Source organism: Kogia breviceps, chromosome 12, assembly GCF_026419965.1.
Source record: "Kogia breviceps isolate mKogBre1 chromosome 12, mKogBre1 haplotype 1, whole genome shotgun sequence".
Lineage (NCBI taxonomy): Eukaryota > Metazoa > Chordata > Mammalia > Artiodactyla > Physeteridae > Kogia > Kogia breviceps.
Window position 1 is genome coordinate 39,433,185 of NC_081321.1, and position 22,392 is coordinate 39,455,576.

The window sequence follows — 22,392 nt, forward strand, 5'->3', positions numbered from 1 at the left end:
GTCTGTTCACCTGTTTCTAGAAATCTGCAGCCTTCTTTAGGCAGGGGCTGGGCGACCAAACCTGCAAGACTTCTGCTTTCCTACAGCTCTGTGTTTGCAAGTGTAGGGGGCGAAGTACTAATGGGGTCACCAGCTCCTTCCCTGTGAGCTGCCACAGCCAGCTGGCACAGAAGGTCAGGCAGCCTTGGGGGCATTTGTGGCTCTGGCTACTCACAGGGCTTCAACGTAAGGGGAACTGAGCCATCGAAAACTCATTGCTAGTAGGACACCATTTTTGGCTTTCCCTGTTCACAACCAGTACACAGTTTGACCCAGTGGCTACTGGTTCACAGCGCACCGCATCACTGTGCCATCCCATGAAACAGTTTTGTTCCCAGGCTGTGTGATTCCTGGAGGGGCGTGCCGCTCGGAATGGCTCGCTTCTGCAGAGGATGCTGCCCTCTGATTTAGCTGCTGTCTCCAGCCTGTGGCTTGAGAATTTACTAAAAGGGATTTCCTTCCCATTCAGCCCCCAGTAGCAACTCTCCATACATTTGTTGATTCTCTGCTAGGCCTGAGAATCTGAGTTACATCTCCTGAAGCCAAACTCCACCTCTTGTGCTTTTTTTGCTTGGGATGAAGGAGTTTTTCTTTAGAAACAGTGCCAAGAATGACAAGATATAAAAAATCTACTTCTAAAGAATATGCCTAACAGGTTTTTAACACAGTAATCACTGTAATTATCACTTTCTTTTCTAGTTCCTTGGTTTTCAGCTCAGGCTGCATTCTCTAACTCATACTGTGAAGACAAAGGTGTTTTTGATTCAGAAATATATGGAATCTACATAGTCTTAATTTGTAAAAAATAAAATTCCTTAACCTTTCCTTGTGTAAATGTGTGTGAAATTCAAGGCCACAGCTGAACAGGAGGTTTGGGGTGCTGTCTGACTTCTTGTTCTTGGGGCTGGGAGTAGGACAGGATTAAGTTTGCTCTAGGTATGAATAGAAATAAAGAGACCCCCCCCCCAGAACCCCCACTTGGGCCTCTCAGTCTGTAGCCCCAGCTTGCCACAGATGTTGGGGATATTCTCTGTTCCATACACAGCCCAGGCCTTTTTCTGGTCCTCCTCCTACCCATCCTTTATCATAGGGGGTTCATGGTAGCGGCACGTGTAGTTGGTTCCAATATATAGCCAAGCTTTGACATTTGCGGATGCATAATGGAAAAAGCATGACAATTCACTCATTTTGCAAGTATCGTGGTCTGCAATATCTGTGGTCACCTACTGGGCCCAGCTCTATTCTCGACGGTAGAAATCAGTGAAAATATAAAAATCCTTGTCCTCATAGAGTTTATATATGTGATTATAAACCAAAATTTGCATTACAGTCAGGTTACTCCATTTTGTCACGCTTTCCCTCTGGTTGTCACCCTCATTGTAAACAGCTTCCTGTCACTCTGACTCCTGGCTGAGGCCCCAGCTGAGGTGGAGCAGGAAATGTGAGGTGATTCAGGTACTCTCTTCGTTCGCACCCTCAATCTTTGTAACCAGAGCAGGGCAGTGAGCTCCCTTTTAGTCTTCTCCCAGCCAGCCCACCAGTCACAAGTTAAATAGAAGAGGTGAACACACAGCTCGTGTCACGCCTAGCTGGCCTGCAGGCTGAGCTAGAGGGGGCGAGGCATCGGTGGGCAGCAGCAGTGGAAGGATGTCTGTGCTGAGAGAATAGATGGTCTGTTCTGTGGAGCAGGGATCAGATCGGGGCGTCCACTTGGTGCCAGGTAATGTGCTCCATGCTGGGGCTAGAGGTGGATATAGTTACTGCTTTTCAGTCGTCTTGGCGGAGCAGTGCAGGAGAGCCACGTGCAGACATTAAGTTCTTACAGGTAAACACAGGGCCATGGACAACAGAGACAGCCCTGCTCCTGGTTCAGGGAAAAGTGTGTTGGAGATGATAACCTGAACTAAGGTGAAATCTCCAAGATTGAGTCAAGTGAGACAAGGGATGAGGTTAGAAAGGCAATGGTAGGAGTGGGTGTTTTCAGGTCAAGGGATTAGTATGAGAAAAGGCACAGGAGCGTGATTCAGCATGGGCAGTGCTGGGAATACAATTTGCTGGGTTGTAAATTTTACGGAGAGGACCAGTAGGAAATGAGGAGGAGGGGGTAAACAATAACTGAGGGTCTGCCGTTTGGTGCTAAGGATCTGGCCTTGTCTTGACGGCAGCAGAGAGCATTGAAGGGCTTCTTGAGCAAGGGAATGGTCAGATTTATGTCCTCACATCTCAGGTGACTAGAGAGTAGACTGGGGGAAGGGGGCTAGTTGAAATGCAATTAGACACTAATGCCCAGATGTGGTCTCTCTCCTGTCTCACTAAAAGGAAGCAGAGCTCCTTGGAGAAATGGCCCAGGAAATGTACAAGATGAACCTGGAACATGATGTTATGCCAGAAAGCAAAGGAGCTGTCAAAGATGACTACTGTAGTATCATTCAAAAGGACTCAGGGCCTAATCTAAAGAGGCTCCTCCTGGCCTCTGGGATAATTTGAGCATCAATAAACTCAAAAGTTCATGATATTTTAAAAATATTGGTCAGCTTTGGTGGATGCTAGAAACCAGTCACTTCCTCAATAAACAGCAGCATTTATCCTTTTCTGTATGAACTGTACTTCAGGGTAATCAAAAAGTAAGTAAAAGTTTCTCTCTAGAGAAGTACTCCAGCTATTACATGAAGGAATTATAGGATTAGTATCACTATTTTAAAACCTCTGACGAAATAATGAAGCTAGGAGATGATGATCAATAGCCACCAACATCATATTAAGACAACCTGACATGTGCCTCCTGATGGAAGTAAGCAACACTTCCAAAAAAAAAGTTGAATCTCAGGCATATTACATTCTAGATCAAGTACCAGTTTACAGGGAAGATGGGTCAGAGGACTATGTTAAATGACATAATGGGGATGCAAGCAGCAAAATCTAGTAAAACAGGACAAACAACCTAGATTCTTTTTTAAGAAAAAGAAAAGGCGAAGAAGGAAGAACGAAAAAAAAAACCAAAAACACAATGGAAAGGAACCTAGAGGTTAAGACTTACGAGCCATATCAAGAAAATGCAATGTGTAAACCGGAATTGGATCCTGATTCAAATAAACCAACTGTGAATGAGAGAGAGGGAGAACTGGGGCAATTTGAACCTGTGGTAACCATTCTCCAGGATGCCCACCCACCCCTCAAAAATCCTGGCCTCCTGGTATTCATACCCTCTACGTGGAAGCAGGCTGGTACATACAATGGGACGGATACTGCAGAACTGTGTGTGTGATTTATGAAGCTTGGTCATAAGGGGCATTGCAGCTTCCTCCTTGGCTTTCTGGTGCACTTGCTCTGAGGGAAACCAGGCATGGGTTCTGAGGCCATTCAAGCTGCCCGGTTGAGAGTGCTTGCAGAGAGGACCCAAGCCACAGCCAGCACTGGATTGCCAGCCAGTGTGATTGAGCCACCTGGAAAGCAGATCCTCCAGGAACTGTCAAGCTTTCAAGGGACTGCAGGAGACACTGAGCTGGAACTAGCTAAGCTGCTCCTGAATTCCTGACCCACAGAAACTGAGTGACAATAAATGTTTATTGTTATTTTAAACCACTAAGTTACACAGCAATAGATAACTAATACCAACACGGACTAGATAGTTGAGGATTTAAAGTATTGCTAAGTATATAATATAATTAATACTGCTTATCATGTAATCGTGATGATGTTCTTTAAAAGTTATCTTTTAGAGGTGCATGCTGAAATATCTATAGATGTATTAATATGCTGTCTGAGATTCGCTTCAAAATAACGCAGTTAGGGACTTCCCTGGTGGCACAGTGGTTAAGAATCCGCCTGCCAATGCAGGGGACACGGGTTCGAGCCCTGGTCCCGGAAGATCCCACATGCTGTGGAGCAACTAAGCCCATGCGCCACAACTACTGAGGCCTCGTGCCGCAACTGCTGAAGCCCGCGCACCTAGAGCCTGGTCTCCGCAAAAAGAGAAGACACTGCAATGAGAAGCCCGTGCACCGCAACAAAGAGTAGCGCCTGCTCGCCTGCGTGCAGCAATGAAGACCCAACACAGCCATAAATAAATAAATAAATAATGAGGTAGGGTGGCAGCAGGGAGTGGAGGGTATAGGTGAAGTGAATGGTCATGAATTTATATTGGTCGTAGCTGGGCAATGGACATATTCGCTGTACTATTTTACTTTTTTGTTCAGTTGAAATTTTCTATAATAGAAAGTTAAAAGGAAAAGGTACTTAGCAATGGTCCAGGCAAGAGAAAAGATGGTCTGAAATAGAGCAGTAGTTATAAGGATAGGAAGGTGGACAATGAAATGAAATATTCAGGAGGTGAAATGTCCAGGCTTTAGTGAATGAGTAGTTGCAGAGAGGAGAGAGAGAAGAATCTAGGGTAACTCTCAGGAGTCTGGATGGTCCTACCAGCCACTTGCCAGCTCTGCAAACTTGGGAGAGTCAGTCAGCCTTTCTGTGTCCCATTTTCCCATGTGTAAAGTGGAGGTAAAAACAGACTTACCTCATAGGATGATTGTGAGGATTAAGTTAATTAAAACATGTAAAGAAAGCACTTAGTACGGTGTTTGGCACATAGTAAATCCTCCAAGCGTTAGCTCTTCCATTGGGGAAGCCCAGGACTGGGGATGAGACGGCACTTCTGGTTTTGAACATGCTGAGAAGGCCACCATCAGGGATTTCCACAAAGGTGCCAGGAGGCCTTTGCATATAAATCTGAAGCTCAGGGGAGAAGTCAGGGATAGACATGTGGATGATTTGACACATTTTAAACCCATACAAACGAGTCAGCTCCTTGAACAGACACTTCACCAAAAAAGATACACAAATAGCAAATAAGCACATGAAAAGCTCTTAAACCTCATTAGGTATTAGGCAAATGCAAATGAAGTCAACCATGAAATACCACTATACACTGATGAGAATGGCTAAAATTTTTTTTGTTAATTGTGATAAAACCAAGTACTGATGAGAATGTGGAGCAACTGGATCCCTCACACTGCTAAGTGGTGAGGTAAAATGGTACATCCTCTGGAAAACAATTGACAGTTTCTTATAAAATTAAACATGTATTAACCATACAACGTAGCAATTGCACTACTGGGTATTTATCCTAGAGAAATAAAAATTTGTATCCACGCAAAAATCTGGACAGAATGTTCAGAAAAGCTTTATTTGTGATAGCCAAAAACTGGAAACGATCCAAACATCCTTCAACAGGGGAATGTACAAACTAACAGTAATACATGCATGTAAATACATGCAGAGTAGGGATGGAATGCTACTCTGCAATAAAAAGGAAAAGCTATAGATACATACAACTCAGGTGCATCTCAAAGGCATTATTTTATGAAGATTGAGTGAGCTTCGTGGAACTCCAGGAACCTCACCATTTAAGGAGCATACGGAAATCTTTTAAATCTGTGCACTACCCTCAAACCCAACTCCTGCTGCCTAGGTGCAGGCCCTACTGAATCTTGCCTGGAATATTGCTCCAGCCTCCTCACCGGCCTCCCATTCCCCAGCCTTGGGTCTCTCCCGTGCCCTCTGCACACTATTTCTAGACGAATCTTTCTGACGGCGAGCACTGAACTTTTCAATGACTCATTTTTGCTGTCAGGATAAAGTCCAAACTTCCCATCATACATTCAAGTCTCCTGCTTACCTCTGTCCTCTTATCTTTTAGTCCTCCAGCCATAATAAACTCATATTTGTGCTAGAATGTTCCATGTGATCCCTCACCGCTAGGCCTTGGTATTTTTATTTTTCTGCCTAGAACTCTCACCCACACCCACTTGGCCTGACTCATCATACCCACCCTGCAGTTCTTAGTTTTGATACCACCTCATCTAGGAAGCCTTCTCTGAGCCCCCAAGACTGGGTTTTAGCCCCTTCTGGGGCCTCCACAGCATCCGGGCACCCTCCATCAGAGCACTACCCACGCTCTCCTACGATCCATCACCCAGTGACTGGCATCACCCACTACAACTGTGAATTCCAAGGGCTGGGACATGCCACATTTACCCCTGGGTCCCTGGATTAGTCAGCTCAGTGTTCACACCTACTAGGTGCCCAATGAATGTTCCTTGTGTGAACAACAGTGTGGGTGCATGAGGAAATGAAGGAATGAAAGGGGAGGCCCGGCATGGGGCGGAAGGGCCCCTGCAGAGCGTCCTGACTTCAGAAGAGGCAGGAAGAGAGAGGCAAACCAGGCCCAGAGTCCCTTCTGCTCCCTTGCCAACGCTGCCTGCCTTGGGACTGGCTGTGGGAAAAGTGCCCACCCTGAGGTCCAGCTGGGGCTGAACTGGCAAGGGAGGTTCCAGGTGAAACAGACTCTGACAGGGACAGTTTATCTCCGTCCAAGTCCACATATTCACGTTCTCTGTACTTTGTGCAACGCGTGTATTGGGTGTGGGGAGAGAGTAGCCAGGATGCGGTGTGATGGTCACCAGTGGTGAAGGGAGGGCACCCTGCATCTCGTCTTCTCGCCACAGAGTGGCACTTCAGGCCTGCAAACCTCTTAGATGGGCGCTGCCGCTATTGCGCCACCTGGTGGCCATGTATTTTCCGACTGTTCCGTAGGAAATGATTTTTTCTTTCAAGTTGAAGAAGCTCAAACAAAGAACATAGGCGGCATACTTGAATTTGAGGCTTTAAAATAACTCCTTGGATTGCTTCTGCCTTAGAGAAGGCCCCCAGTGCTACCCTGTTAGCTACCCTACAAGTTAACGACGGAAACCCGATTTTCTGGTGGCTTCTGCCACCTTAGGTCCCAGCTGCCCTCCGCTCAGACTCTTCCCTGCCCACTCCCTCTCCCGCAGGAATCATCCGCGGCACTTATCAGAGACCTATGTTCAACTGTGCTCCTGTGGATGGTCCTCCACCACCCACTCCCCGGTTCCTCGATCCTTCATCCCTCCCAGGTCTTTCACTTCTGGCTCATTTCAGCTAGCCAAGTCTACTCTCCCACTATCAGCCCAGAGCCCACATCGTCCCAGCTCTCGCATGCTCTCTCCCTTGCATTCTGGGTGCATTGAAACTCCAGTCCTGCCCCTTAACCCCTCCACTTTATCCTGCTCCTTTCAAGGCCCCTCAGGCATCACCTCTGTCTTTGTTTAATGCAGACTCTGGAGCTGGACTGCCTGGGTTTGAATCACAGGTCTTCCACAGACAAGCTTTGACCTTGGGCAGCTTACGTAAGCTCTCTGAGCCTCACTCTCATATTAAAATGGGGATAGGGCTTCACTGGTGGCGCAGTGGTTGAGAATCTGCCTGCCAATGCAAGGGACAGGGGTTCGAGCCCTGGTCTGGGAAGATCCCACATGCCGCGGAGCGGCTAGGCCCGTGAGCCACAGCTACCGAGCCTGCACATCTGGAGCCTGTGCTCCGCAACAAGAGAGGCCACGACAGTGAGAGGCCCGTGCACCGCGATGAAGAGTGGCCCCCCGCTCGCCGCAACTAGAGAAAGCCCGCGCACAGCAACGAAGACCCAACACAGCCCAAAATAAATAAATAAATTAAATTAAAAAAAGAAAAAAATGGGGATAAAAATAATACCTACCTAAAAAGGTTGTGGTGAGGATGAACTGAATATGTGTGAGCACTTAGAACAGTGCCTGGCACACTGTAAATGCTGTGTATGTGTTTGCTCTTGTATGTTACTATTATTGCTCAAGCTGGAGCCTATGCTGGATGACATCACCAGCCACCTCAACAAAGCCCATCCTTGCACAAAGCCCCCAATCTTCCTTTTCTAGTCCTAGAACCAGGCCTCTGCACCCTGCTAAGAGAAGAAACAGGAACCACAAAAATCCCACTTTCCTGCAGATTGTGCCACTGGACATTTCTGCTTCTCAACCTCCATTGGGATCCAGCCTCCTTTGAAAAATCCTTGACTTGTCCTTACCCTGGTCCCTCTCCTCTGTCTGCAGTGACCATTCCACATCGTTACCACTTTCCCCATGCACATGGTATGAAATTCAAAAGGTATAAAAGGTTACAGTGAAAAAAGAGTCCCTCTGTGGTAACTTGATAAACATGCCACCATGCTTTGTAGTCTATCCTCTTGATGTGGGATGTGACCCTTTGTCTCCCACACTCTGATCCTCACAGACCTGCACATTCCCTGCTCTGTTCCCGTCTCCTGAAACCCTTCCACTGGGCCCTCTCAAGCTCATGGCTCTTCATCAGCAAACTTTTCATGGACACAGCCTGTTCGAATATTCCCTTTGACCTCCTGGCTCTCCCTGAGGATGTCCTCCCTGCAGACCTCTCAAGTGGGCACTGCTTTCTCCCCCTCAGCCCCTGTGCCATGAGGCCAGAGGGTGTGTAGGGACCCCCTGTACTACTTAGCACTTTCAGACTGTTCTTCTTCCCTAAAGTCCCTCAGCTTTGAATCGCATGTCAATGGACTATTCCACCCACCGTGCCCCCTTTTCCACTTGTCTATCAATCTCTGGGTTACTTCCTCTTCTTTCTTGAGGTTTTGGCTCCTGCCTCACTGTCACCCCCTCTGATGCTAATTCTGTCCTAATTCTGAGAGCTCTCAATATCTACAGAGGTAATCCTCCCAATACCTTGGCCTCTGCATTCCATGACCTCTTTTCCAATGACCTTGCCCTCTACCCTATCTGAGCCACTCACTCCCATGGTCATCCCCTGGTCCTTCTCATTACCCATAACTGCAACCCTTCTGTAGTAGTGTCCCAGGGCTTCCGTAACAATGTGTCACAGACTGGGTTGCTCAAAAAACAGAAATTAACTTGCTCACAGTTCTGGAGGCTAGAAATCGGATCAAGATGTTAGCAGGGTTGCTTCCTTCTGAGGGTTGTGGAAGGAGAATCTGTTCCTCTCAGACCTCTCCCCTAGCTTCTGGTGGTTTGCTGGCAATCACTGGCATTCCTTGGCTTGCAGATGCATCACCCTGATCTCTGCCGTCATGTTCATGTGGCATTCTCCCTGTGTCCAATTTTCCACTTTTTATAAGGACATCAGTCATTTTGGATTAGGACCCACCCAAATGACCTCATTTTAACTTGATTACTTCTGTAAGGTTATTTCCCAAGGTACTGGGGTTTAGGACTTCAATACTTTTTTTTTTTTTTTTTTTTTTTTTTTTTTTGCGGTACGCGGGCCTCTCACTGTTGTGGCCTCTCCCTTTGAGGAGCACAAGCTCCGGACGCGCAGGCTCAGCGGCCACGGCTCACGGGCCCAGCCGCTCCGCAGCATGTGGGATCCTCCCAGACCGGGGCACGAACCCGCGTCCCCTGCATTGGCAGGCGGACTCTCAACCACTGCGCCACCAGGGAAGCCCGACTTCAATACTTTTTAAGGAGGGAGGGACAATTCAACCCATAACATCTCCCATTCTCCCATAATCTCAGTTTCATGCATCCCACACCTCTTTTCTTCCCAACATCTTTCCAACTCATTCCCCCCAGTACTTTATCTCCAAAAGTCTTTTGATTCCACCAGGATCTTCAATCTACTGATTCTACCTCCCTTCATGCCTCTCTCCTTTATTGCTCTCTCTTCCCTCTTTAACCAGTGTTAAAGCCCACAACCAGTTAATAGAATCGCTTCCATGCATGTATCTTCGATTCCCTTGCCTCTCTCTCTTTGTTGCTCTTATTTGGCAAATTAGCAGCCCTGGCTAATCCAACTTGCTCCCTATTCTGTACCTAATATGGCAGGAGAAAACCCCCCAACACATTCATATTAGTAAGTCTCACTTTTAATTCCTAATCACCTAAAGTGGACCCTTCATGCTGCCTGGTAATCCTACTACATTCTCTAGCCTATTCACTAACTTTTAAAAAAAAATTAATTTACTTATTTGTTTATTTATTTATTTATTTATTGGCTGGCTGTGTTGTTAGTGAATAGGGAAGCCCCTATTCACTAACTTTTGAGCTCCTAGATGACTATTCATTCTATCTCCTCTCTTCTCAAACCTCCAACAACTCTTTCTCCCATCCTTCCTCTTGGCCAATGACCGTGATTATTGCCTTGAGAAAATAAAAGCAATCAGAAAAGTTCTTCTGGTACTTCCCTGGTGGCGCAGTGGCTAAGAATCCACCTGCCAATGCAGGGGACATGGGTTCGAGCTCTGGTCCTGGAAGATTCCACTTGCTGTGGAGCAACTAAGCCCGTGCGCTGCAACTACTGAGCCCATGCGCCACAGCTACTGAAGCCTGCGTGCCTAAAGCCGGTGCTCCGCAACAAGGGAAGCCACTGCAATGAGAAGCATGCGCACCGCAACGAAGAGTAGCCCCCACTCGCCGCAACTAGAGAAAGCCCGCGCGCAGCAACGAAGACCCAACGCAGCCAAAAAATAATAAATAAATAAAGTTTTTCTAAAAGTCGACACCACCACATACACTCACCTACCTGCCTTCCTGTACCAGTGGATACTGCTTAAGTCCACTTGTGCACTGAAGCCCAACAATTTCCTCTTTTCTCTCCTGCAACATCAAATTTTCTCTATTTTGTCATCCCCATAAGTATAAGAAAATGCTTTAACTTCTATCTTTAAGAAACCCTCTCTTAGAGCCTGGGAACAGCAACTCCCCCATAATAATGAGCACACCCAGCCCCCAGATCTTGGTTTCTAGAGATTGTTCCCCACTCAAAGAAACCAGGGCTCTTTGAAAAAATGGCTGATTTCAGGGCTGGGTTTGGGAAGATGAATCTTGAACATGTTACACCAGAATGTATTCAAAAAGAATGAAGGAGATTTGTCAAAAGACAAAACAAAACAAAAGCTAGTTTTAAAGGGATCCTACTGGCCAAATCCATGGACAATTTGAGCAGCAAAGTAAATAATGGTAGTAATGCATTATAAACCATTGAATAAAATAGGACACCATGAGTCCATACTGATATAAATAAGTGCATAAATAGAAAGTTTGATGAAAGTGAAATATTTACATAGTTTCAAAGTACCTTCCCACTATGTTCTGTGCTGTTTCTGCTTCATTTCCTCTGACCTCTAAAGAGATGGAGTATCCCAGGGCTTAGGACTCAGACCTTTCCTCTTCTGACTCTCTTGGTGATCTCATACAGTCCCCTGGTTTTAAATAACATCCATATGCTGATGACTTACCAATTTATATCTCCAGCCCGGGCTTCTTTTCTGAACTCTAGACTTCTATAACCCACTGCTTACTCCACATTTTCCATTGGATATTGTCCAATAGACATCTCAAACTTAACACATCCAGTACTTAACTCCTGATCTTCCCTCCCTCAAGTCTGCTCTATCCACAGTCTTTTCCATATCAGTTAATGGCAACTTCTTCCTACCAATTGCTCCAAAAACCTTAGAGTTATCCTTTTTTAAAAAAATATATATTTATTTATTCATTTATTTTTGGCTGTTTTGGGTCTTCATTGCTGTGAGCAGGCTTTCTACAGTTGTGGCGAGCCGGGGGCTACTCTTCGTTGCTCTGCAGCATGTGGCATCTTCCCGGACCAGGGCTCAAACCCATGTCTCCTGCATTGGCAGGCAGATTCTTAACCACCGTGCCACCAGGGAAGCCCCCCTCAATGTCGTTTTGATTTGCATTTCTCTAATAATTAGGGATCTTGAGCATCTTTTCACGTGCCTATTGGCCATCTGTATGTCAGAGTTATCCTTGACTCTCCTCTCTTCCCCACATCAATTACATTAGCAAATCTTGTTGTTTATAGTGCCTCTGCCCTGGAACAGGCCACCATCTCTCACTGGAATTGCCCAAGAGGCTTTCTTACTGGTCTGCTTCCATACTTGCTCTCTACGGTTTATTCTCATCACCCTCCAATTGCTCCCCATTTCACTCTGAGTAAAAGCCAAAGTCCCTACACTGGGCTCCAAGACTCCAAGACATGATCACTAAATCCTACCAAATTGGCTAAGAATAAAAAGTTTGATACTACTCAGTGATGTAGAAGATAGTCTCACTTATACATTGTTGACGAAGCGCAATTTGTTAATGCCTATAAAAGTTTAAAAATTAAACAGACTCTATAATGCGGCAATTCCACTTATAGGAATTTATCTTATGGAAATACACAAGAGTGGCCAAAGACACATACGCAACGTTCACTGCAGCATTGTTTGTCATGGGAAAACACATAAACATTGCACACCCATACAATGGAAGACCGTGTAGGATAATGGATATTCATGGGCTTTGGAAAGATCTCCAAGATACATTAATAAGTGCTAAAAGAAGCAGATCAGTAATTATAGAATAATCTCATTGTCTAATAAAAGGTCAACATAAACATGCTCTGTGTGTTTGCGTGAGTGTGCACTTAAAAAGCAATTTGAGGGAGCTGTCCCTTAGGGCTATCTGAGAGACTGTCTCCTGGGCTTGAAGTCCTCAGAATGTCCGCCGAATAAAACATAATTCTCAAAGAAAAAAAAAAGTGATTTGAAAGGAATTCCAATCAACTTGGGTTATGTCTGGGGAGTAAGACTGGGAGTTGGAATATGAGAGACTCTTCCTCTTCCTTATATGAATATTCAATCTCAATTATTTTTTAAACCATGAACATGTACTTTTATAATCTATGTCTTTAATAATTACAAAAGGTTTTTAAAAAAGGTCTTCCTTACCCCAAGATCAAAGAAATGCTCACCTATACTTACTTTAAATTCATATGTCTTAAAAAAAATTACTTATATGTCTTAAAAATAATTACTTATATACTTATAACTCACCCAGGACTATAGAAGGGGATATATACCTAGAATTTGCTGCAGAGAATGATTGTTTCCTTTAAAAACTTTTTGATAAAGGAAGCAAAACACTATTTGTAGAAAATCTAGAAGAGAGTGAAGAAGAAAATAAAAACTACTGGCAACCCACAGAAAACCTCAGTTAACATTTTAGGACATTTCCTGCAAGAGACAGGGTACTCATTAAGGTGGAATCTGGAATGTTTTTATAGTCTTTTATAAAGACTGAGCTTTTTCTCAGGTGGCCCATGTTGCCCTGGGGCCTAAGAGGCCACCTTGCATTTGCAAACACTGCAGGACAGAGCCCAGCAGCAGACTGAGCAGACCCTGGTGACAGAAACATGCACGGATCCTTGGTCTCAGCTTGTAGGAGGTGGAGTCCAGAGTCGAACCCACCATGCCAAGCTCCTTCCCGGAAAGGAAGTAGGATAAATATCCTGTAGGCGAACAATTCTGTTTTAACAAGGAAATGAGGTAATCCATCAGGTTCAAACAGAATAAAGGGCTTAAGAAACCAAGAAATAAAAAGTTAAGGGAAGGATGTAGACTTCTCTGAGCCCGCCTGGCAAGAGGCAGAGATCAGCAGCTTGGTAATAACATCCTTAAGCCCCTAAAAGCAGAAGGGACAGTGGGGTAGCTACCTGGAAGCAGAAGATAGAAGAAAATGCGATCCTGACATTTGAAGAAAATCCAGACGTCTGACTCGACCCTTCTCTAAGCCGTGTTAACTTCCTCAATGATGACATCAACTAAGGGAAACAGGAGGGAGAATGGCCAGGTTGGGAGAGGGGTGGGAAGAGCAGAGAGCTGAGGAGAAAGCTGGTCTGGTCCAATTTCCCAATCGTCCATAGATAAGGAAAACCAAGGCCCAGAGAAGGGATGTAACTTTCCCCAAGGAACCAGACTCAGTGGCTAAGAAAGACTCTTGACTCCCAGTCTATTGCTCTCCAGCCCTGCCCTTCAGAAGTGATCCAAGGCCAAAAAGGGAGGAAGAGATTAAAGTCCTGGCAGAAGACAGCAAAGTTACACACCCAAAAAGAATCACTCCCACCAGGCTCCATCACTTCTCAGCCTTGGAAAACCACTGAATGTTTTTTTTGTTTGTTTTGGCTGCGCCATGTGGCATGCAGGATCTTAGTTCCCCCACCAGGTATCGAACCCATGCCCCTGCACTGGGAGCACAGAGCCTTAACCACTGGACCACCAGGAAATTCCCCCATTGAATGTTTTTGAGCTTCAATGTCTTCATCTATGAAATGAATCAGGAGGCTGGCAATACGGTAGGTAGGTATTTAACGGGGAGTTCTTTCACTGCTCTCTGGACCATTCAGGGCTGGAGAGACACTGCTGGAAGGAGCTAGTATAAAGGCAGGTGTTAACAACCTCCCCGCCCCTGACCTTCTGTGGGCTGGTCAGAGCACAGGACAGCATCCAGTGGTATAACCGAGTTGTGAACAGGCCCAGCACTACTCCCTTTCCAGGCACCCCTGACCCCAGCTTGGCAAGCCTGTGATGTCAACAAAGACCATGTATTCAGTACAGGGCCCCCTACCTCCATGATGAACTGTCCAGAGTCCCAGTCACAAGGCCAGGGGTGTTAAGCATGCATGATGCCCAGGTGGCCTCCAGACGGTATATCATGGGGAGGCGGTGAGTGCAGACAACGGCAGGGGGGTGCTCTGGACGAGTCACCCCACATCTTGCAGCCTGGGCCGGAAGGAGGCCTTCCTAGGCCCAACTTGACTGGCCAACGTGAGATGGGCTGGGGCCACCTGGGTCACCTTCAGGTCATTGTCCAACTCCACGCCTAACAGGAAATCCAAGGGTTGGAGGGCGACAACCACCCACCCCATGGCCTTCTCACGTCACACGGAGAGTCTGGAACAACTCCTAGAAGCCTAGACCCTTCCACACAGCCTCATTCCTGGCCTCCCCATCCTAAAGTGAGAATTTGAGAGCCAGGGGAACTTCTGGCTGAAATCTGAGGTAGAAATAGGGGCAAGAAGCTCTGAAGAAAGCCCAAAGTCTGTGGAGAGACTAGAAGGCGGCAAGTTGGAGGCCCAGTTGCGCCTCATTTCATGACAACGGGAGGCTGTGGACACTTAACTCTGTCTACCCCTGGGCCCCTGAAGCTCAGAGTCTGCACGTCCCACCTGACCTGGTATGTCCAAGGTTTGAGCGCATGCCCATAGCCGCCCTCCCTATCTTCTTCTCTCTGAGGGGCAGCCCAGCCTTCTGCCCTGCCCAAGCCCTGGGCTAGGGGAATTTCCCCACCCCCAGGCACCGTTCCAGGTCTAAACAGACCCCACTTCCCCAACCCTTAGTTACCTTCTAGGGCGACTCCAGCCAGTGGCCCTGGTGGAGGGAGCTGCCTCACAAGGGAGCCGGGAGCAGAGTCCAGGGCCCTGGAGTCCTGCACCCCGGTGCCCACGCAGTCTCCACCTGCCTGTCCATCCCTGAGTCCTCCCATAGAATGAGCTGAGTCAGGGGCAGGGAGGGGCCTCCACGTTTTATTAGGGATACGGCAGAAGCAGAGGCTGGAAGCAGAGCAGCCGCGTTTTTAACAACGGATAAATTAACCGCAGTGCGGGGATGGGGGCGGGGCGCGGGCGGGTGGAGATTGGGCCAGGTGCTTTAATATTAAAAAAAAAAAAAAAAAAAAAAAAAAGACAGACAAATGGGCCCCAAAGACATGAGGCAGGAGAGGGCAGCACCATCCAGACAGCGGGGAGGGCCAGGGCAGACAGAGAGAAGGCAACTTGACCCCTCGCCCCTGAACTCCACCAGCACGGGGCTTCTGAGGCAGGGGAGCTGCCAGGGTGGGTGGAGATGGCACGGCTGGTGGGCAGGAAGCCCAGCACCACAAGATGGCTCAGCCTGAAGTGGGAGCTGGGGGCCGGGACACAGCGGCCTTGAACCCCCAGCCCCGCAGAGGAAGAGCCTTACTCTGGGTGAGAGAAGGGACCAAGGGTGGGGTCTCTCCCTGAGCTGAGAGCGGTCATCTCCTCCACAGCAGCGGCGGGCAGTGGGGTGTGCCGGGGACCCCCTTCACCTTCTTGTCCATCTACCTCCTTGGTCCCTTCAGGGAGGGGGCCCCACGGGCCCAGAGGGGGCGGGGCGTGAGGCAAGCCGGCCCAGTCCGCGGTCTCCGACGCCAGAGCGGGGCGTGCCCGCTGCAACCGCTCAGCCCTGACTCCCGCAGGAGGACAGCGAGTCATAGAGTGAGTCACTGAGAGACTCTGAGGTCTCCAGCCCCGGGGGACCCCCACTGGCCACTCTCCCTTCCTCGCCCACGTCCGATGTGCTGGGGGTGCGGCTACCCCCAAACGCTGGGCCCTGGGGCGCAGGGGCTGGGTGACTGGGCTCCAGGCTCCGCTTTCCGTCCACGTCCACGGGCAGGGCCTGGGGAAGGAGGGAAGGCTCGGGAGGAAGCTCCTCTCACCCCTCCCCGCCTGAGAGGCTCTGCCCACCTGAAGGGGGCGCTGCAGAGGAAGCAGGCTGGAGGCGTGACTGAGCAGTCCTACAGTCCCACCAAGGTTCCGGAAGGGAGAGAAGCCCTTTCCCCAAGAGGGGTGTGAGAAGGCAGTGGGGGGGCAGTGGGGGGGCTGCCCACACAGTCCTCCTCCCGGACAGGGCTGTACCTCACCCCATGTCATTCCCTCCTGCCCTCCAGTGCTGTTCCCTTTTCCCCTTCGGCCATGCTCACCATGGGGGTCCTGGGCAGCCCCTCCAGTTGTCGGGGTGGGCATAGGAAAGGGTCAGAGGAGCCGCTGGCTGCCCTCGCGTTGGGGAAGGTCCAGTTCTTGGCCAGCTGGACAGGAGCAGGAGGGCCTGGGTCTTCACAAGGCTCTATCCGGGGACAAGGGGAAGGTGGGTGGTGGGTGGAGCTCCCAGAGAGGCCCACCCCCCTGCCCAGGCACTCACCGTGGGGACAGGTCTGATGGCCCCGGTGGCCCGGAGCAGCGGTGAGCAGGGCGGGGAAGGCCGGCATGCTGGGGTGCCGCCCGCTCACCAGCAGCTCCTCTATGCCAGGCACCTCACGCTCCAGTGTGTGGGCACGGCGGGGGACTTTGGTAAGGGGTGGGGGCCGAGCTGGGGGCACCCCGGCCGGGGGCTCCAGCCGTGGTGGCTTGGTCTTGGGAAGATTCTTACTGGGGGTCCCACTGCTGCCATGGTCTGGGGGCGGGAAGGTCCCAATGCCACTGTCCAGAGTTCGAGTCAAAGAGCCACAGGCTGGGGAGGGGAGGGGAAGTCAGGGATGTGAAGCTGCAGGCGGCTCAGCCCCTCTGCTTTCTTCTGGCTTTCTGCCCCTGCCCAGGTTCCACCCTTGGTCAGGGCCCCTCCTGGCCCCACCGACTCAGTCATCCCTGCCTGCCCTGCCCCACCTCCCCTGGTCCTGGGGAAGAGGGCAGGGCAGGTCCCCTATGAGGCAGGGAGGGATTTATTCCTGTGCAGCCCCAGTGCCCACTGATGCTTGGCACCAAGATGCTATAGGGCCTGGCACCTGCTGTGGTGACAGGAAGGAGTAAAGCGAGCAGGGGGGTAAGGGGCAGGTCCCAGCCTTGGCCCTTGACCCTGCTGACCTGTGAAATGTGAGGTGGGCACTGGCTCAGCCAGACTGTCCTCTGAGGGCATCTCTTCCCGCCTCCCCGGCTCGCTGCTTGTCTGTACAGGGTACAGGAGACCTCAGAGCCCATTCCTCCTCCACCCTAATCCCCTCCATCAGGATCCTTGGAGTATAGGTCTGAGAGTCCTGGCAACCTGCCAGCCCTCAGGAGGCCCTCTCCCCTCCCCATTCTCCTCAGGGACGAGAAAGGCATCCAGCAGCTTCCAGGCCCCAGGGAAGGGGAGCCCTCCAGGCGGTAAGAGACTTGGCAGGACCATGGAGCCAGGCCCTCCACCCAGCCCCCGCCCCAGGAACTTACCTTCCCAGGAGGTTTCCCGCAGCCCTGAAGAGCGCCCACCAGGCCATTTCGGGGCCCACAGGCTGGCCAGGGGTTCTTGGGGTCAGAGGACACTGGCTGGAAATCGCCATACTCAGGTTTGGGCTCCCGCCAGCTCTTGGGGGGCAGCTCCTTGCCATCCACCCTAGGGGCGGCAGTGCAGATTGCCATGAGGGAGGCCCGGGCCCACTCACACATTCTGGCCTCCCTCCCTCCAATGGCGCTGGGCCTAGTGAGGCACCCACTGCCCCCTGCCCCTGGGGAAGAGGACATATCCCTGGTGGCTTCCCACATCAACCTCAGGACCTCATGACCTGAGACCTCAAGACCCCAGGGAAAACTCCAGAGGATCAGCAGGGGCAGGGAATATGGGAGAACTCCTCCAAAGCTACCCAGGGTCAAGCCTAGAGACCTCTCCGACAATGTCTACCGATAGAGAGCAGGCATGGTCACATCCTGGTCCACATGCGACACACCCTGCCTACCCCAGCTGACACTGAGCGCACCTGCTGTCCAAACCACACCCTACCTGGAGCCCGATTCCTGAGGACATTCTGCCTTACCTGGCCCAGGCACAGCAACCCCAAGATGGGGTAGCCCCTTCTCTAAACCAGAGCTCCCTTTGCTAAGTCTGTGGCAGGTGCCAAAGGGCAAGATGGGAAGGGAGCCCTCCTTTTTCTACAGGATAGAAAACCCGGGAGGGAGAAGACCTGCATCAGCTGTTAGGTACTAGCACTCCCTTAACTACTGCATGCTGCACCTCAGACAGGTTGCCTCATCTGACTCAAGACAATCTAAGAAAATGTGGACTGTTAACTCTTCTCAAATGAGAAACTGGGTCTCAGCAAGTTGAATGTCAGCCAGCCAGAGATGAGGGGAGCTGGGGCACAAACCCCTGGCTCGTTGTTCGAGGCCCCAGTCTCTCCTCTGGGCCAGGCCATTAACCCTCAAGGTGCTCTGGTGCCATTTCATTTGACCTCCTACACCCTTTGACCTCTGGGAAGCCCCAGTTCCCGGGAAAGGCAGTCCCAACCCCAGGGATGCCCGTGTAGGGAAAAGGGCCCCCAGCCACCAAACCCCTGCCAGCTGGTCCCAGGCTCTCACCTGTTGAGCAGCTGCTGCATGAAGGTGTCCGCACCCTGGTACATGCCGGCCAGCTGGCCCTGCACCTGCCCCAGGCCTGCACTGGGCCCCGGCGCTGGCCCCCCGGGCCGTGGCCGGGCCCTGCTGCTCAGGTAGGCCTTCTCCTCCTCCAGTGCCCGGCGCAGGTCTTCTGCCTTGGCCATCAGCTTGGAGATGTTGAGGCTCTCGGCCTCCAGCTTCCGGGCTTCCATCTTGACCTCCTTCCGGAGTGGGGAGCCCCCGCCAGCCCCTTCCTTGCCCTTGGCGGCCTCTGTGCGGCGGTTCAGTGCTGGCAGCTTGCTCTTCTTAAGGCCGAACCAGCTGGCGATGCTGCTAGCGTTGCGGTGCTTGGCCTCGGTGCCAGGCGCCCGCTCCTGGCCCTGGAGCCGCAGCATGTTCTCCTCGATGCCCTTCATCACCTTCTCCTCGATGGCCGAGTGTGGGGCCCGCCCCTCAGGGCCTGGGCCTGGGTCTGCAGGGCCAGGTGCTGGGGGTGTGGGCTGGGCCGTAGTGCCGCCGCAGTCTGCCCAGGGTGGGCCCTTCCCCTTGTCAGGCTTGGGGGGCTCCTTGGTGGCTGGTGGGGCTGCAGGTCGGGTCACCACCTTGGTGGGCGACTTAGAAGGCAGCTTTGTCGGGCTGCCATGGGGACTCTTATTGGGCTTGCTGAGGCTGGGGGCCGAGGTTGGCACTTTGGCAGGGGTGCGGGGTACCTGGGGGCACAGGGCCCCTGCCAGCCGGCTCTTGGCCAGCTCCACTTTGGTGAGGCAGCTCCTTGGTGAGACAGGCTCCAGGTCCACCCGGGCCCCCATGGAGTGGGAAGAGTAGACTCGGGACCCAGGGTCCCCCAGGAGCCCAGATTCCTGTTGCTTCAGGCTGCTTGTGCCTAAGGCCACGGCCCCCCGTAGGGCCCCCTTGGCTTCTGGCTGCTCTGGGGGCCTGGAGGCAGAGGGCGCTGTGTCTCCAGTGCTCTCCCCTGACTTCCCTCCTCCCCGGGCCTTCTCGGTGCCAGGCCTAGCTGGCACCCCATTCTTTTCTGGGCCCTGGGGCCCCTCGGGGCCAGTCTTCAGTTTCCCCAGGGCTGCTAGTCTGTCCCGCAGAGGTGTGTAGCCAGGATCCCCAGGTCGCCGGCCCGGCCCCTGGCCAGGTTTCTTGGACGAGCTGCCGGGGGTCCTGCGGCCAGGGTGGGGAGACTCCGAGCCTGCCTTGTCCAAACTCTTCTCCTGGGCACTCTCATAGGGGCAGGATTCTGGGTGGCAAGGGCTGGAGGGGACTCCAGGGCTTCTGAGGACCTCAGGGGCCCGTGGCACCTCCAGAGTTAGTTGTGGGTAGGTGGGCACCTGCAGCGGGGATGGAGGTGGCTCTGGGGAAGGCCCCCTAAAGGTGCTCCGGGAAAGGTCCAGAATGTTCTCGTAGCAAGGAGACACCACTGGTCCCGGGGAAAGCGTAGTGGACAAGGCTGGCTGGGGAGGTCTGAGCTGTGCAGAATCTGGGGTTGTAGGGCAGGGTGACGGGCTGGTGGGCAGGCCCTGCGCCCCCTCTGGGGACAGCTCTCCTCCGCCCAGACCCCTGCGGGCCGGCAGCGGGGAGGGGCTGCCATCTGAGCCACTGTTCCGACAGGGGATTCGGGAGTTCCGGGGGAGCTGTGGGCTGAGCTGGGGGCCCCCTGGGCTGGGTACCTTCTCTGAGGCTGGAGGCAGCTTTAGAAACTTGAGACCTCTGGCTGGAGAGGGCAGAAGGGGTCCTTGGGCTTCCCCGGGAGAAGGGGGGCCAATTTGGAGCTTGCTTTTCACCTGAGATGAGGAGTGGGGGTGGCCAGACCGTGAGCCCAGGGGGGCGTCCCCCGCACCCATGAACATGCTGAGGAAGGGGAGGGGCCCCTGGCCCTCTGAGGTAGCACCAAAGCCCGGCCTGTGGGCCTCCGGGGTACCCCCTCCCCAAGCTGACTTGGGGAGGCCTTTGGACTTGGACAGCTGTGGGGGCCCCTGGTCTGGGGAGGATGGCTGCCTGGGACCCAGCTGGTCCCCGCCGACTGGGCAAGCAGCCCCGGCCAAGAAGGCCTGTAGGTAAGACTCCGTGTCCTCAAGGAGCTGGCCCAAGTTCAGCTGTTTACAGGCCAGGGCCCCGAGCAGGGTGTCAGGGCTGGATGCCTCGTTGGGGTCACCTGCCTCATCAGAAGAGGAGGAGGAGCTGCTGCCTGGGGCGCAGGGTGGCCCAGAACTGGTGCCCTGGGCCTGTGGGGAGCCCCTACTAGGGCCCCAGGGCCGCCCAGCACTCTCTTCCTCCCCTGGGCCCCCTAAGAGGCGCTCCCAGTGCAGCAGGCCTCCCAGGCTACCAGGACCTAGTAGCAGGTAGGAGGCCCAGGGAGAGGGTTCAGGCTGAGATGGGCCACATAGCTCGCCATTGATGGGCTCTGGGGAGCCGGAACCCTCGCCTGGAGGCGGCCAGGGGGTGGCAGGTGAGCACAGAAGCAAGGGGTCAGTCTCTTCCAGGGCTCTCAGCACCTCCAGGATCTGGGCTTTCTTTCGAAGGAACGGGGATAGGGCCTCCAGCGCTGGGGGTGGGGCAGCCGGGGGTCCTGGGCCTCCTGGCCGCAGCTGCTGCTCCCAACACACCTTGGGGGAGAAATGGCATGAGGAGACCACGTGCAGGCCGGGAACCCGAGCTGGCATAACTGAGTATGCCAGGAACAGAGCTGGCCTGGTTTGTCTGTGTCCCCAAAAGGAACTGATAGCTTCTGGGATATGCTGGAAAGCTTCCTCAAGAGTCTCTGAGTCCGGGTTACCCCATCTGTCCTTCCTGCCACACCTGGGGTTGTGTGGGCACCCACCTCCCTTTCTGGTTATCTCAGCACCACTTGCTACCAGCATTTGAGGGTCAGCAGGGCTGACCACCTACAACCCTGGTATCTATGTTTGCCCCAGGGGAGGGAGGCCTGTCCATTTCTCAGTCTCCAGAAAGAACACAGACTCAAGAAAGGGATGTGATGTGGCCAAGTCCTAAGTCAGTTGCTGCAGGCAAGCCCGGGCCTCCTCAGGTCAGGCAGCTGTCCTGCTGAGCTGATCCCCGTGGAGAAGCAGACTGGGAATGAATCCATTGCAAACCCTTTCCTGCTTCTCCCAGGCCCCTTCTTAGGCCCCGTCTAATCTGGTACAGTGGTTAACTACATGGGCTCTGGAGCCAGAGTGTAGGAGTTCAAGACCCAGGTCCACTGCTTAACTAGTTATATGACTTTCAGCAAGTTATTTAATCTCTAAGCTTCATTGTATCACCTGTAAAATACGATGGTGATTATGTTTAATCTCACAAAATAAGATGAATGAAACCAGATATGCAAAAGAAAGAATGAATAATAGTTCTGGACTGGGATAAATAAATATGTGTATGATTATAAATGTATGCCAAAAATTACCAAAAAAAAAAAAAAAAGATAAATGAGATCCAGATGTCCAGCACAGTGCCTGGCACAGACTAAGAGCTCAGGAAGTATTAACTGTGAGTCTGACTGCTGTACTAGAACGCCTTTGCTCGCGAGACCAGTGGCTGGGGGTGGGGATC

General features: G+C 51.7%; 1 protein-coding gene across 12 annotated transcripts in view; it reads right to left on the reverse strand.

Moving 5' to 3' along the window:
- Positions 1–15,262: 15,262 nt before the first annotated feature.
- Positions 15,263–22,392, reverse strand: part of NCKAP5L (NCK associated protein 5 like) — a 30,739-nt gene continuing 23,609 nt past the window's right edge. For 6 of the 12 annotated variants that reach the window (XM_067009253.1, XM_067009250.1, XM_059080367.2 and 3 more), the window contains 5 exons: positions 18,820–21,449; positions 17,698–17,860; positions 17,356–17,437; positions 16,479–17,005; positions 15,263–16,174 (listed from right to left, as the gene is read on the reverse strand). In XM_067009253.1, the coding sequence (XP_066865354.1) occupies positions 15,956–16,174; positions 16,479–17,005; positions 17,356–17,437; positions 17,698–17,860; positions 18,820–21,449 (3,621 nt within the window). In that variant the 3' untranslated portion in view covers positions 15,263–15,955. Of the gene's footprint in view, positions 16,175–16,478; positions 17,006–17,355; positions 17,438–17,697; positions 17,861–18,819; positions 21,450–22,392 lie in introns of those variants that run through there. The other 6 variants (XM_067009254.1, XM_067009249.1, XM_067009251.1 and 3 more) reach the window with 5 other exon arrangements.